Source organism: Chrysemys picta, chromosome 4 (genome assembly GCF_011386835.1).
Source record: "Chrysemys picta bellii isolate R12L10 chromosome 4, ASM1138683v2, whole genome shotgun sequence".
NCBI lineage: Eukaryota > Metazoa > Chordata > Testudines > Emydidae > Chrysemys > Chrysemys picta.
The window spans coordinates 94779448-94795701 of NC_088794.1; the positions used below are offsets into that span (position 1 = coordinate 94779448).

Consider the following 16254-nt stretch of genomic DNA (forward strand, 5'->3'; position numbering starts at 1 on the left):
TCAGAATAAGTTTCAATGTTCTTGTTTTGACCATATTCATTGGTGTACTTTGCTGTAAATCTTGGCATGTGCACACATTTGTCACATCTGGAAATGCCATTATTTTGGAATTCCCACACGTTCAAGTTTAGAATACAGAATTTGAGAGAGATCAAGGGCCATCAAAAACCATTTACATGCCATGTTTTTTGAAGGTGAGTCAAATGCCTTTCCCTAAGAAGGTATATTAAAAGCACTTAAGTTTTTCACTTTGGATGGGCATTAACAGGTCAAGACCACCATTTAAATCCCACTTTTTAAGATTCTCAAGTCCCATGGCAACCCAGATACAATTAAGAAGGAAGACAGAAAAGCCAAACAACCCCACCAATGTAATTAGGAGTCTACTTTTTTTTTTTTTTTTTTGGAACTACTTATAAAGTATTTATGCTACCACGAAAGTCAGAGAAAGGTTAGTTCTGTGGCAGGCAGAAAGGGACAGTCAAAGTACTCAGGATAGACATATCCTCGCAGTCTATGGGATGTTAGGATCGTTGAAATTGCATGGGCCCCCTACCAGTAAACTACTCCTCAAAAACGGTTCTTTAGCCACATGGGTAAATGCTTGACTCATACTGAGGGACTGTGGGGAGATAATGCAATAAAGAACCCTCTCTAGATTTTAGAAGAATGTAGGGATGAGGGATATGATCCTCTAATGATTCTTACCTTGACCTCATTGATAGAATTGCTGAAGTTTTCAATCAGTTTATTTTTTCTCTCAATGTAGGCATCAATAGACTCCATTTTCTCAAAGTGAGCCTCATGCAGCTTCTTGAAATCTTCAAAATTCCAAAAATATGAAAGAGAAATTGTCATTTATAGGCAAAGATTGGTCATTTATAGGCAAGTTTAAATGATCAGAGGATGGTGCAAACCTGGAATAATTGTCAGTAGGAGATAGGAGAAAAAAAAAAAATCTAAGTGCACTATTTTTCCTGACTGTATCCTGTGGGTCTAAGTCAGTGGTTCTCAAACTGCGGCCCCATCAGCACACAGGTGCGGCCCATGTGACATCCTCAGGGCCATATATATATGTGTATAGATATGTATACAGGCAGTATATAGATATATATATTTTAGTGTAGATTTGGTCCACATAACAGAAGCGCTTCATATGTGGCCAACAATGGTAAATAGGTTGAGACCATTGGTCAAAGTGATTAAAAACAAGTGGAAGTGGTCGCCTATCTCTGCCTTGACTAGTCCTAAACAAATGGCAAGTCATTATTACTTCATTTACTGGTCATCCATTTTAGGGCAGATCATTAGTTCAAAGAAAAAAGATAGTAACATAATTTAGCATTCCTGTCTGTTAAAAAAAATCCTTACATATATAAATGCTTTTCACCCCGAAGGGTTCCAAAGCACTTGCCAAACTGATTTTAAAACTAAGCACATTTATCTACTACCAACACACAACCAGCTCTTTGGAGAAACACAAGCAGATATACACCACACTGGAACACTTCAGAGCCACGACAATGGCTTTATAAAAGAGCAAGATGTTTTCCCCCAAGCAAGCCCTATGAGATTTCAAGCCCCATATTAAAAAAAACAATGAGATTGGATTCATTTAGGCAGTAACAGGCAAGTCTCCTTTCATACATGGACAATAAGCCTGTTTTCAGAGATAGTAAATAACTTACTTGGTGTAATGGGTTTCACTCCTGTTTTTCCGGTTTTAGACAGACGGTCTACATATCGAGGGATCTTCCCAGCTAGAGGATGGGCTGGAAGAGTGTCATCTGGTACAATCAAATCAAACAAGTCTTAAAACTACTGGAAGGTTAGCTTAACGTTACTAAAACTCAAGCTATTCTTTTGCTTCATGAAACTCTGGAAGCTTTTATGCCAAAGAAGTACTCAACTCCCTTAAATTGGGCTCTAGTACGAGAAGTAAAAATGGAATTGTGGAGTTCCATGTTTATAGTCTCTCAAAGGCCTCCACATCAAAGGTGTACCCAAGTAATAGGATGACTTTGCCAACTGCAAGCTCAATATGGTATTGGAAAGTCAAGGCAGGTTATTTCCTTCTCATGCATCACCATCAGTAAAGGTTCTGCAGGCCAAGTTCTGCTCTGGGTGGCAACCCAATTGCCTGCACAAAGTAACTTTCTCTTAGCGGTGTTGGCTCTGCAGCACTAATACTAGTAATAATAAAAGCTTCCATGACTATTGTAAGCAGAGATACCTGAATGCACATCTGAGAGCTTATCTGTTTAAACAGGGGGTGACATTTTTACTTAGAGACTTGAGAGCAGAACCACACAGTGACTAAAGATTTAGCCAATAAGTCTTGAATCTTTTCCTAATTTTTATGGTTTGAATTCAGCTTCTTTTGTATCATGTTTACACCGATATTTCTGTTGAGTTCAGTTAGTCTTCTTTCTTCATTTTAATACAATTCACAAACAGTTGTATTTTTTAAAAAGACGTTCGATTAGAGTATGATAGCATTTGTACACAGAAAGCGAGTGCTCAATTATTCCTTATTTCAGGTCTGTGTTGAAGTCAGTATAGAATAGCTTCATGATATTGGGGGAAAAAAACCAAACTACCACAATGGGACCAAGGGGTGGGAAAATTAATGATTTTTTTTACCCCATGTGTGCAAGTTTCTCTGTAGGCTTGTAACAGAACACTTGTTGGGTCACTAGAAGGAACCATTGCTCAGACAGAAGGCAGCAAGTGTAAACTCAAACAAGAACTATGATCATGATGTAAGAGAGGGATACTGCAGTTGTTTCTCAATCTGAAAGCTCAACTTGTTGGGTCAAACAGAAGGCTCTTCTATATTGTGTGTTGCTTGAAAAACTCAACTGGGTGTGTTGAATGGTGTATCTAACTTGGGGCGAAACATTAAAGTTGGCTTCCCATAACAGTTTTCTTGCATACTCTACTGAACAGCAGTTATGTCCATGCTGCAACTCAGGGACTGTACATACCTATTGTGCCATCTTCCTGGAGCAGAGCATGGGGTTGCATATGGCTTAGTGTTGGGTTCTCAACCTTTTTCTTTCTGAGCCCCTCCCCACAGCATGCTATAAAAATTCTATGGCCCACCTATGCCACAACTGTTTTTCTCCATAGCCAGTAGATTAAAAGCCAGGGCTGGCATTAGGGGGGTAGCAAGCAGGGCAATTGCTCAGGGCCCGACATCATAGGCGGCCTCGTAAAGCTAAGTTGCTCAGGCTTTGGCTTCAAACCTTGGTGATGGGCTTTGGCTTTCTGTCCTGGGCCCCAGCAAGTCTAACGCCAGTCCTGCTCTGTGGTTTATTTTGGCAGATCCCCTGAAACCTGCTCACGGCCACACACACCACAAGTGAGGAAGACACCAGTTCTGATTTTCAGTATCACATCAAACACAGCAGGCAGGGAATGATGAAGTGTCACTTGCCTGGACATGTTTTTTGCTGTCTAAGCTGCCCAACAATAATGTTTTTTTCCTAGTCTGAGTATAAATTTATACTAACTACACATCTGGGAAAGTTGAGTCATCTGCAAGCAGAGGCCAATGAAGTACAACACATGAAGTACTCTTCCCCACCTCTTTCCTCAGGAAGAGAGTACCACATTTATGATAATCCAAGAGACACTGAATTTAAAGGTGACCTGTAAAGGAAAAGAGTTGGGATTGTGCACCCCATCTTCGTCTTCTTCTTCTAAACAATATACAAAGAATGCCTGAAAGGTTTTTTTAATATTCAGCTTGCTTTTCACATAAGAAATGCAGGTCTTGTCTACCCTGAAAGGCTATGGTGACAGGATTTAAATAGTTAGCAAAAAAGGTTTTGAACAGCCTGACCCAAAATCCCTTACATTCTCAATTGCTCACCTTTCATTCGCTTTAAACTTATAAAGATTATTTTACTAGTTCTCCAAGAAGTAATGTTTGGGAAATGGACCTTTGCTAAAGATTTCATACACTAGCTTATTTAAGTAAGGGCATGTTCAGACCCTCAAGAAGTTCTTCACCAAAACTATGGAAGACCAGACTTGACAGTCCCAAGGAAAAAACCTAAGCAGAACCCTCACCCTCTTCCAACTTTCAAGCCTTCTTTAAAATTCATAAAGAAAACAAGTGCACAAGTCCAAATTTTAAAAGATTCTTCACATATCACCCTTAAGTGAAAGGTATTCCTCAAACAAACGATCTATCATGGGACAACGATCTGGGCTGTTAGACCTCCAGGACATTCCACAATATTTTTACGGACATAGTATATAAATCAAAATTCCTGTTTGAAGTATTGTAAGTAACCAAACTAAGAACTACTTGCAGTTTCCTCTTACTTTCAGCTCCATTTCGTTTAGCAGAAACCATCTTCTCCCTTTGCTGGCTCTGCATGGGATGCATTGCTGGGTTCACAGGAGCTTTGTTCTTAGCTACAGGTTCCTCGGTTTGGTGTCTTTTGCTTGTCTTTGTCGTCTTGCTGTCTCCATCCCGGGGTACTTTTTCTGTCATTTCTGAATAATTCTGGAGTTCAAAGATGTTTAGGTTAGGCCTTTTTTTCCCCAAGGATTTTCTGCCTGTTCTTTAGGACAAGTTCTACAGTAGAAAAGGTTTGCCAGTATAGCTATACCATCAAACCCTAGTAGTGTAGATGCAGTTTAGATCAGCAAAGGAGTGATTTTTCAGATACCTTATATTTGGCAAGCAAAATAAGCCTACCGACAGTCACTTTGTTGCCACTATACCTGCATCTACACCAGGAGTTTTGCTGGTATATGTGTTGCAATCTCTCACCCCTTATAAACAAAACAAAACAAAACAAAACCACTGACATTGCTATTGTCACAGTTCTGGGTTCAACTGCACATATGCCCCTTGTGTGGTCTCCTCGAGAGCATCCCCTTAAGTGTCAGGCTCGGAACCTCCATGTTCTTCTCCCTCCAGATCAGAGTTTTAGGGATGCAGTCCCCTTGCAATTCACTGTGCTTGCCCCAGCAGCTCTGACTTTAGTTTAACACTTGCAGTTCTGCTCTCTCAGGAACAATCAGAGTCAGTGATCAACCAGCTTTCGCAAAGTACAGTACATTTATTTAAGTCAAAAGCATTACAGGTCTGTCGCATCTTACGCGCATTTAACATGTGGAAATTCAGCTTTACGCAGTCGGCAAAAAAAAGAGAACAACAATTTAAGTACTATTCCTGTACTGCGGGCAATTCCGCCCTCCATTACACTCAATGTAATTTTGACTATACACGGTTTTTGCTTTACGTGCTGACTGCGGGACGTAACCCCAGCATAAGCTGAGACAGACCTGTACAGAGAAAAAAATTCAACAATCAATCTATATGCATCCTAAGCTTACTAGATATGACCTATCATCTGCATGAGATCCTGGTAGGTCCATAAGTTTGTCAGTTCTCTGTTCCAGAGTGACTCTCTCCATGAATCAGATCAGGCTGACTCTTTATATATTTTTTTGGCCTGTGTATCTCAGGGCCTCCTAAACCAGGTAAAACCAGTTAATTCTATTTCTCCTATGGGGAGAAGCTTCCAAGGGCTGGGTATCTGCATAGTCAGCACTGGAAATTTGCATTAAACTTCCACCCCTCGCTAATTCTAGATTCCACTGCAAACCCATCCCGTAAGTCAGAAACGCAAAGATACATACACCACTTATTGATACAATGTTCAATCACTATTCCATGTGTGCATAGCGTCTGACACATCTCCACGTAACAGTCTTTCATGTTTCCAAGGTCTCACATCTGCCCCAGCTATACCAGCAAAAGCTTTTAGTTTAGACCTGGCCTAATACGCTATATCTGTTTGGCACCTTTCAATCAAAAACTCCTTCTGCACCCCTTTTCTCCCCCAACTTTTTTTGTTTTAAACAAAAAGTCTCACATTCCAACCTAGAGAGAAAGTCCTATACAAAGGGAGACCTACTGTCTATACAAGGGAAAGTGAAACATTCCACACACCAAATGCTGTTAAAGGCAAAAGCAAACCAACTGAAGAAAGTTTTTCTTTCAATTCTGGTCATCTTAGGTGTTGCTTGTATATACTAGTTAACATTTCAGAAAGCGGCGTGACTTAAACTGTAAACATCCTTTACTCTATTTTTCCCAAACTGACCCATGCTCTTTAGGTTTAGGATAAAGAGTGAAATCACCTAGTCATCTCAGCAATTACATAATGTTCCAGGAACACTAGGAAAAGATTTTTACCATGTTATTTTAATTAGATGGACTTCTTATAAACAAGGTAGGGCAAGCAAAGTTCTTGCTAGAACTCCCTTTTCATCAAGCTAGCCAGCAGAGATAAAGAGTATCGCAGAAGCACGGAATTTAATGCAAGTTGATTGGCTGGATGATGAACATGCTTGGCCCCAGTGCTGCGCTGGATGTATCAGGTACAGCATAGAGTTCCACCCTTTTGTTGGAATACCCAAGAATGTCGCAATACACAGATGTGGGAGAGGAGAACACAGAAACTCTTATTTATCTGAAGAGCACAAACATGAAGGAAAATATTTTAACAAAGATAACAGATGAGAAGGAAAATTCTTGATTGTCATTAGTTGTCATTCTGCCAGAGTAAGGGAGGAGGAGGAGAAATTCAACAGCTGCAGGACCAAGTTAAGAAATAGTGATGTCTCTGCAGCCTTAGTGCAACTGCACCTGGAATACTGTGTACAGCTCTGCTTCAGACTGCACAAATACAAGCAGAAAATTGGTTGTTTCCTCAACAATGACATTTCAAAAGTTATATATAATTTTAAAAACTGACAAGAGGGGGACCATCTTTGAGAGCAGCTTGGTTTTAATCCCATTAGGGACAATGGGGAGGAAAGGTGGTGGCCATTTTAAAAGAGGGCAGTTCATATATTCAGAATTCTCTAAAGAACAAGCTTTGTCAACCTCTGCTGAAGAAACCTGCAGTTATGAAGAACAAGAAAAAAAAAGTCTAAAAAACGTTTCTTCAAATTTAAGACAGTTTCAGCAAGTTTAAACTATATGGGAAAATTGAAGAGTTTGCACTATTCCATTACTAACTAAAAGAATGCCTTCAAAGGCAAGTCAAGCACAAAGTGTAATTCTGTCTTGTTTATGATTATATATAGAGAAATTGTGGCTTTATTCTACAAAGCAATCGAAAAGCCATACTTAGAACATGATGTCATACAGAGTACAGAAAGGAAGAGGATATTTCAATGCTTGAAAAAAATGGAAAGATGGCTACTAGACTCATCTGGTGATCAGAATGTCTATTAAGAAAAAGCCTTCAAGTGTTGAGTGCATTTAGCCTGAAAACAGAGTGAAACATGATTATAGTGTCCTGGGACTTAATCTCTAATGAGGTTCTTAAACTGCACCCACTGTGGTATTTGAGCACCTAAAGTCAAATTATGACTCTGGGAAAGACCCATGCAGATTACGGGTGATCTGAAGTTGATAAAGAATAAGCTTAAACAACAGGAATAGTTGATTGCAGCTAGCAGTTGACACAAGTTTCAGAAAACTAGGGTACCAAAATACAAAGTCAATAACATTACTGGTTTCAAAGTAGCAGCCGTGTTAGTCTGTATCCGCAAAAAGAACAGGAGTACTTGTGGCACCTTAGAGACTAACAAATCCCACCTTTTCATGTTCTCTGTATGTGTATATATCCCTCCTTACTACATGTTCCGTTCTATGCATCCGATGAAGTGGGCTGTAGCTCACGAAAGCTTATGCTCAAATAAATTTGTTAGTCGCTAACGTGCCACAAGTACTCCTTAACATTACTGGGTTTGCCCATTGAAAGGCAGGCATTTCCTGCCAAGTGGTGGCAGAATAGACCAAAGGTTCTATTTAACTTGTGTTTCTCTTAATAAAGAAATAAAACCTGAAAAACTTGAGTTACCTCTTTCTCAACAGGAAGAGCCATATCTTCTTCATTAGTATTAATTTCCCCCTTGGAGGCTACCTTCCTCCCTTTCCCACGCCTTTTTGTGACAAAGGACACTGGAATAGGTTTGACCTGCTCTGGACTGCTGAGTTGCTCTGTGTCTGTGGAGGAGGATGCGCTCCTTCCAAAGTCCTGTATAAGAGAAATGGGACCATTGTCTAACATCCTTACATGTGCATATTCATGTCAGATGCACTAACGAGAAAGCTTTACAGGTTATTAATGGAACACAGATATGTCACACCCACTGTTCACAAGCAACCCTGTTGGCATTCTCACTGTTCACTGGCATCACAATCAGTGTGCTGATGTCAGCTTTTTCCTCAAATACTGAAGTTAGTTTTTTGAGGGCAGTTTGTTAGCCTTCTATCTGAAATCCTCTCATTTGTTTTTATTGTATGCATAGCATTCTGTCAAGGTATTTAACACATGCAGCATTTTGCATTTGACACCTGACTGGGAGAATCCTGGGGCTCTCCAAGTTTTTAAGATCTCATAGATCTTTTTAAAATCCTGCAAAAGATCATGGCATCTGTGCTCCTCCTACAGAGCTACTCTGATCCCTAGCAATGGAAAAGCATATCTGCTGTTGCTACTGCATACACCACAGTCAGCAGAAGAAGAGTGAATCTGGCAAGGATCATAGCAGTTCTTAATGGGTTCACAAAAAGGGCCACAATAAAAGTATATGCAATATATAATGACAGAAAAAAAAAGTTTCTGAATTACCTTGTTTCATAATATAAAAACAAGGGGACATTCAATGAAACTGAAAGGCAACACATTTAAATGCCTTTTTTTTTTTAAAAAAATACACACAGCGTAACAATATATTAGGATTAAAAAAAAAAAAAAACCTTTTTCTCTGGGATGTCCTTTGGTTATTGCATCCTGAGGAGTAACTTGTAAGTGCAGTAGGCACAAAATGGCTAGACAAACTAGGAGTAGACATTCATAGAGGTGAGAACCTCCAGTTAGAGAATATAAAAGGTAGATAGGATAAACAAACAAAAAAAGGAAGGGACACTCCCTCCCACCCCAACTGCCTAGGTTTAGCAAAAGGCTTCCCATACAAGCTGGTTTATTCCATATAATTGTCTTTATCGGGTTTCTTATACCTCCCTCTGAAGCATCAAGTATTGACCACTATCAGAGAGGATAGCAGATTTGATGGACTACTGATCTGGCATGGCATTCCCTGTTTGTAGGCTATCCTGGGAAAGCATTATTTGCAGAAGCAGCACAGATGTTCCCTGGTGGTGGGTTCAAACCTTCACAGCTAGTATTTAAAATATTGAGATCTAGGTTGTCATTAGGCTTGGTTCAGCTCCTGAAGATGATTTTCTCTCAAAGGACACAATGGAGAATTTTGTACATTTCCCATTGCTAATATCTGGAGCTGAACAGATCAGAGCAAATTTGAACATTAGCATATCAGTTTCCATTTGACCACATTTTAGTTCACACTAAAGATAAGTCTGTGTAGGTACTGGAGCACAAGTTAAGTCTTAACTCCAAATTGTTTTGTCAATTCCATTACTAGGATGGACACTGGCCTAGTCATATATGGAACCATTTCTAAACTAAATATCAAAAATGTCAATTTCCAGCAGTAGGTGAACACATTAAGCATGAGGCACTGATTTTAAGTAAAAATTTCAATTTATATTACCATGTGCACTACGTGAGAAGCACTTTTCATTAAATGAAATGCACTGCAATTATCAAAACAGGAGCAACTTTCTTAGAAAGAATGGTTCTGCATATTGTCTTTCATAAGATTATAAGAAGTCAGCAGACATCTGTTCTTACCTTACTTCCATTTTCTTGTTTTGGCTCATGAAAGTGTTGCTTCAGAGCTTTCAGCAATTTGTCTGCCTGCAGGAGTCAAGAGTATACAATGTGACCCAAAGAAGACACTAGTCCATTACACAAAATGTTGCATAAGCCAACCCTGTATACCGACCAATTCAGCAAAGCACTTAAGCATCTGCATAAGTCCATTTCTATTCACCAAAACACATGTTTAAGGGTATGTCTTTTGGCAACATGTAGAGTACCTACCTGCCCAGCCCCCCAGCACAAGTATAAATAAGCAGTGTAGCTGGTGAGGCATGGCTTAGGCAAGTAAAGTAAAAGAAACGTCTGTGGGGAGGTGTGTCTGTCTGCAGTACTAGCCTACACGCTCTCTGCTGGCCCCAGCTGTGCCTCCACGTCTACACTGCTGTTTTTATCAGTGTAGTGTCCTGCTGCTGGAGCCTTTTCCCTCTGCCGGAAGAGACTCCCACAGCAGGGCTGCGGTGGGGAAACCTCTACCAGCACCCCACTGCTACAGCTCTTCCTTGCCACAGGAAAACACTATGGAAGCTATAAAAGGCTCTGGCAGGAGGGAGGCAGCAGGGAAAGACAGACTTTTCCTGCTTCCTTCCCCCTGCCAGAACTTTTCCTTGCCACATTGAAAGGTTCTAATGGCAAGGAGTTGCTGAAGCTTTTTCTTGCTGTCTCCCCTCTGCCAGGGCATTTCACTGGCACATGTAGCAATGCACTACAATGAGGACGCAGATGGCTTTGCACTGTAGCATGTAGCTACATGTACACTACATGCTGTTGCCAGTGGCGTGTAATGTAGACATAGCCTAATTTTAAGAAGGTATTTGAGTCTCATTAAAATCAATGGGACTTAAGATGTGCTTAAGTACTTTGCTGAATAGCTCACTTGCTTCATTGGAGCGGAGATGTAGATTTTCCTGACCAGAGATCTTACAATCCATCCGTTTTCCAGAGAAGCCAGTAGTTTTAGGACGAGGTATTTTGATTCATCTAGTTAAACACAATCCAATTAAAACTTGTATCTAATTTCTGCAACAGCATCACTTACTTTGAGCCATGCTCACATGCAGATCATACTTTCCTAAGTAATCAATGCCAATAGGGAAAACACTCAATACAAAAAAATTGCACAATGGAATTTTTAAGCTGCTTAATGGCAATTTTCCAATGACCTAAATGGGAAAAATCAGCATAATACCAAAGTTTATCTCCTCCCTTATGTAAAAGTTCTTATTGAATGAATGTTAAGGATTAACCATTGATTTATATAGTTCTAAATCTGAAAAACATGGCAATGTGCCACTTTTGCAGTACTGTAAATGAGAACATTAGTACTTCCATAATTTTATTTCGTTTGTTTTAACCTCTGAAAATTAGTTTAATTAACCCTAACCCAAATTATTTAATTTTATTTTAGGCAACTTGGCAGGTGAAGTCTCAGCCCAACACAAATTTGAAGATATTATGGCTCAAAGAAAGCTATAAGCAACTTGAATACAATAGCCATGCATAGTATATCCTATAGCCTTTTAAAAGCCCTTGCAGATTTTATACTTATACCAATTTTTTTTTCCCCCAAAGTCAAGGGTGCTCATCCCAGTTGGAGATGAAAGGGTCAAATTCAACTTTGATTTGGCATGACTTCTTTTTTGCTCTAAATACACAGCTGGTTTAGCATTTTAAAAAACAACATTAGTTCCAAACACATTATAGGAACAGCTTATTCTCTATTCCTTATTGGTTGTATAATGAGACAATCATTGGTAGAAGCTTTCCAAGATATTAAACTGAGTTTGAAGTTTTTAGGAGATTCCAAAGTAAAGGGAAAGCTATGGAAAAGTTTTTGAGGGATTTTTGAAAGGAGTGACTATTTTCAGTCCAACACCATGTTTAAAGTAGTTGTGAAGCCATTCATTCTAGCAAAGGTGCCAGAAGTCAGGGCAAGTTTCTCAGAATGTAAAAAGTTGATAAAATTAAGGCTGTTGAAATGCACTACTAGTTACAATTTAAACACTTATACTTCTTTCACACAACCCACTTTGTAATCTTAGACCCTATCTTGACAGGCAAAAATGCTGTGGTTTTTCCATTGTGTTAAACCTTACAGATAAGGCAACTTTTTTTAAGTTTGCATCAGATAATACTGCAAAGAAGTTAGCTTGAAGATGTGCTCAGCCCAGAGATAAAAACAAGAACTGGCTAAACACTAAGTTTCTGGGAACAGGAAATTAAAGTACCTGTTTAAAATCTTGTACAGACGTGCTCTCTCAAACCACCACAAAACAGCAATAATTCAGTGATTTTAGAACAGGACCAATTTTATGTACCAGCCTGATACAACAATTTAATGTAAATAAAATAGTCAAGAGTGAAACTTGCTTGGTTTGTTGCCATGAAAAACTGAAGCAAACTTCTGGCCTCCTTTTGGTCACAAAAGGCAGTTTACTCCAGTGTCTTCCTGAGTGGCATTCTTACCAAGTATTCCCTTCCTCAATACCTTCTCCCACTTTTTCTTTGTCTAAAATGATAGTTGCAAAATGAAATACTGCAAGGATTCTCAAATGTGATTACTGTACAAATACACATTTTGATACAGAAATGGTCTCATGGATCATTTCCTCTCTCATGTGCAGTCACCGTAATATCCGTGAGGCACCTACAACATTTACTGCATAGGAAAGTAATATTAGGAAAGTATTAATTTTGTTTATTTCTTTTAATGCAATTTAATAAATGAAAACAAGGCAAGTCAGCATCATGAGAACAACACAGCCTCCATGGATTACAATTTAAGAACTGATGTATATTATATTTAACTTTGGGGATGGGTTATTGTCACAGATCTGATTGGGCTCTCCCCTGCTGGTGACTCACCAGGTTGCTGTGAAGGGACCCAATTGCTGAATCCTCAGGTGTTTTTAACTCTATTAAGACTCCTGGTAGCTTTACAATTGTTCTATCATAGAGAGCTCCTGTGTCAATGTATATCAAGCTATTCACTGGAGCAGAAAGAAAGACTCCAGATGGGCCCAATGGCCTCTGACCCCAGCCCTCAGAATACCCTGGAGTAGTAAGGAAATGGAGGCAGTGAAATGCATGTAGAGTTTGCTTGTGTATAGTTCTGTGCATTCCTCATGTGCTTAGGTAACAAGCAATAATGTGGTATAATTCTGTGCAAAGCATCTCTGTGTTATATTCCCCATTTACAATGTGGCCCCTTGAAGAAGAAAACTAGAAAGCTCACTCTTTTGGGTGGAGTTCTGGGAGAGGCTTTGTTTAAGCTATGGGGGATTTCAGGGTTTCAGGAACTGGGCAGAGGGACCATGTAGTCACAGCTCTGAGGATGAGTTGATAGAGGATCCGGACCACAAGAGAGGGGCAGTGACGGGACTGGACTATAGGTAAGAGATATGCCTGTAAACTGTTGTTTCAGAATCCCCTTTTTCTCTAATGCTTTGTTCCTAGTAGTAAATACTACTTTTGCTTTAAGAAGGGTGTTTAGGTCACTATATGCCACTGATCACAGACTCCTGAAAGGAAGGCAGCAGATGACTGAATTCAATTGAACCAGCAGGATAATACATGGTGGATATGTGGGGTATCATAGCCTAGGTCCCACTTAAAAGTAGAAGAATTGTATACGTAAAGACCTGATATCTATGCTAAAACAATGCACTCAGAGAGGCCAAAAAAGGGGGACAGAGGTGCAGCTAGCCCTGTAACCATGATGGTCCACATCCCCTCTCCTTGTGTCTCTAAGCCCTAGGTACACTGATGCTTCCCCTAGTCTACAGCTTTGAGCTGCTCCCCGATAGCTGCCAAGTTCTGTGCACAGTAGTTCCTCCAGTGATGTTTTCCATGGAAGTCAGCTAGTGATGATAATGTGTGATTTTTGGATAAGCTTACCACCACCACCAAGGGTCACTATCAAAGGCAAAAAACCAACACATGCTGCATGTGCCTGATGTTATCTATCACATGACAGCAGACAGGTGAGAAGAAACGCTTCCCTCCAGATTAATCATAGGATATCAGGGACCTCAGGAGGTCATCTAGTCCAATCCCCTACTCAAAGCAGGACTAATCCCCAACTAAATCCCCAAATGGCCCCCTCAAGGATTGAACTCATAATCCTGGGTTTAGCAGGCCAATGCTCAAACCACTGAGCTATCCCTTTGTGCCTTTGACAGCACCTTCTTTATAACCAGAAAGCATCTGGCTTGTGTTGCAAGTTACTGACATGTAGGGGGTGGGAGGAATCAGAAATAGCAGAGCACAGAATTCTTTGAGGGGAGTCAACAAACATGCGGACAAAGAGAATCCAATGAATATAGTGTACTTGGACTTTTAGAAAGCCTTTGACAAGATCCCACACCAAAGGCTCTTAAGCAAACTAAGCAGTCAGGGAATAAGATGGAAGCTCCTCTCCTGGATCAGTGACTGGTTAAAAGGCAGGAAAAAAAGAGGTCAGTTTTCTGAATGGATAGAAGTAAATAGTGGTGTTTCCCAAGGATCTGTACTGGGACCAGTGCTGTTTAACATATTCATGAATGATCTGGAAAAAGGGGTAAATAGGGAGGTGGCAAAGTTTGCAGATGATAAAAAATTACTCAAGAGAGCTAAGTCCAAAGCAGATGGCAAAGAGTTACAAAGGGCTCTCATAAAACTGGGTGACTGGGCAACAAAATGTCATATGAAATTCAATGTTGATAATTGCAAAGCAATTCATATCGGAAAATATAATCCCAACTAAATATACAAAATGATGGGGTCTAAATTAATTGGCTTCAGAGTAACAGCCGTGTTAGTCTGTATCCGCAAAAAGAACAGGAGTACTTGTGGCACCTTAGAGACTAACAAATTTAAATTAACTGTTACCGCTCAAGAAAGAGCTCTTGGAGTTATTATGGATAGTTCCCTGAAAACCATCTAATCAATGTGCAGCAGCAGTCAAAAAAACTAACAGAATGTTAGGAACCATTAGGAAATGGATAGGCAATAAGCAAATATCATGCCACTGTATAAATCCATGGTATGCCCATACCTTGAATACTGCGGACAGTTCTGGTTGTCCCATCTCAACGCCCCCCCCCCCCAAAAAAACAAAAACAAACAAACAAACAAATCAAAACAAAACCACACATATTAGAAATGGAAAAGGTACAGAAAAGGACAACAAAATGATTAAGGATGTGGAACGCCTTCCATATGAGGGGAGATTAAAAAGACTTTTCAGCTTGGAAAAGAGATGACTAAGGAAGGCTGTGATAGAGATTTATGAATGGGATGGAGAAATCAAATAAGGAAGTTGTGGAAGTGGATAAAGGGAATTTGGATGTAGACATCTGAGTTTTCAAATCAGAATAGAGCAAGAGTCAGGCTAACTCTAATAACACAAGACTTCAAGGTAGGGCCTGAGCGAGTGGGAAAAACTGTAAGAGATGCTGTTTTGACCTTGTGTTAGATAAGACTGGAATGCAGACTATAGCAAGAACTACCGGTAGTAGATAAAAGTAAGATATCAGGAAGGAATATGTATAAAGCAGACACGGTTGTTGATCGTTATTGTATGTAACAAAAGCTATAAATGCTTGCCCTAATTGTTTATCTGGACGAGACCTGCCTAGGAAGGGGGAATCCCTGTCCATGCGCACTCTCCCCCTTGCAATTGCTTGAGAATAAACTGTCTCTGACATGTTACAACCAACCTAAGAGTGAGGACTGCGTTTTCCTTTGACAAAGTGTTATTTATCCATTCACATAATGAAAGAACCAGTGGTCAGCCGATTAAATTAACAGGCACCACTTTTACAGGCACCACATTTAACAGTAATATAAGGAAGTACTACTTCACACAAAGCAGTCAACCTGTGGAACTTGCAGCAGGGGATGTTGTGAAGGCCAAAAGTATAACTGGGTTAAAAAATTAGATAAATTCATGGAGGATAGGTCCATCAATGGTTATTAGCCAAGATGGGCAGGGAGACAATCCCATGCACTGGTTGTCCTTAGCCTCTGCCTAGTTGGCCCAGCCAGGGGAAGATCACTTGAGAATTGCCTGTTCTGCTCATTCCCTCTGAAGCACCTGGCATTAGCCACGGTCAGAAGACAGGATATTCGGCTAGGTGGTCTGTTGGTCTAACCCCGCATGGCCATTCGTATGTCCTAGAAGTTCACATGGAAGCTTAGGGGCTGTGGTCCCACCTCTGCGCCCTGTAAACCCACGTTTGATAGGGATCAGACTGTAAGTTGGTCGCCTCCACACATAGCGGTGACCCGTGCACCCTGCGTCCCCACGGCTCTCCACCGCGCTCGCTGGCAGCCGCACAGAGAACTGGAGCGCTGCTAGGACAGGGACCCAGGCGTCAGCCGCGCCCGCTCCGCCACCCTTAACCCAGGTCCGCTCACACCTTTGCTCGGCAGTATCAGCCCCCGCTCAGGGAGCAGACCCTGGCCCGGTCCCGAAGCCGGCTGCCCC

At 40.5% G+C, this 16254-nt stretch overlaps 1 protein-coding gene across 1 annotated transcript in view; it reads right to left on the bottom strand.

The window, feature by feature from the left end:
• Window positions 1–16254, bottom strand: part of NUSAP1 (nucleolar and spindle associated protein 1) — a 30887-nt gene that overhangs the window by 14338 nt on the left and 295 nt on the right. Inside the window, exons 2-6 of the mRNA XM_005284695.4 lie at window positions 9759–9824; window positions 7902–8078; window positions 4336–4519; window positions 1689–1787; window positions 709–821 (exon numbers count right to left, since the gene is read on the bottom strand). Coding sequence (XP_005284752.1) covers window positions 709–821; window positions 1689–1787; window positions 4336–4519; window positions 7902–8078; window positions 9759–9824 — 639 coding nt within the window. The remainder of the gene's footprint in view (window positions 1–708; window positions 822–1688; window positions 1788–4335; window positions 4520–7901; window positions 8079–9758; window positions 9825–16254) is intronic.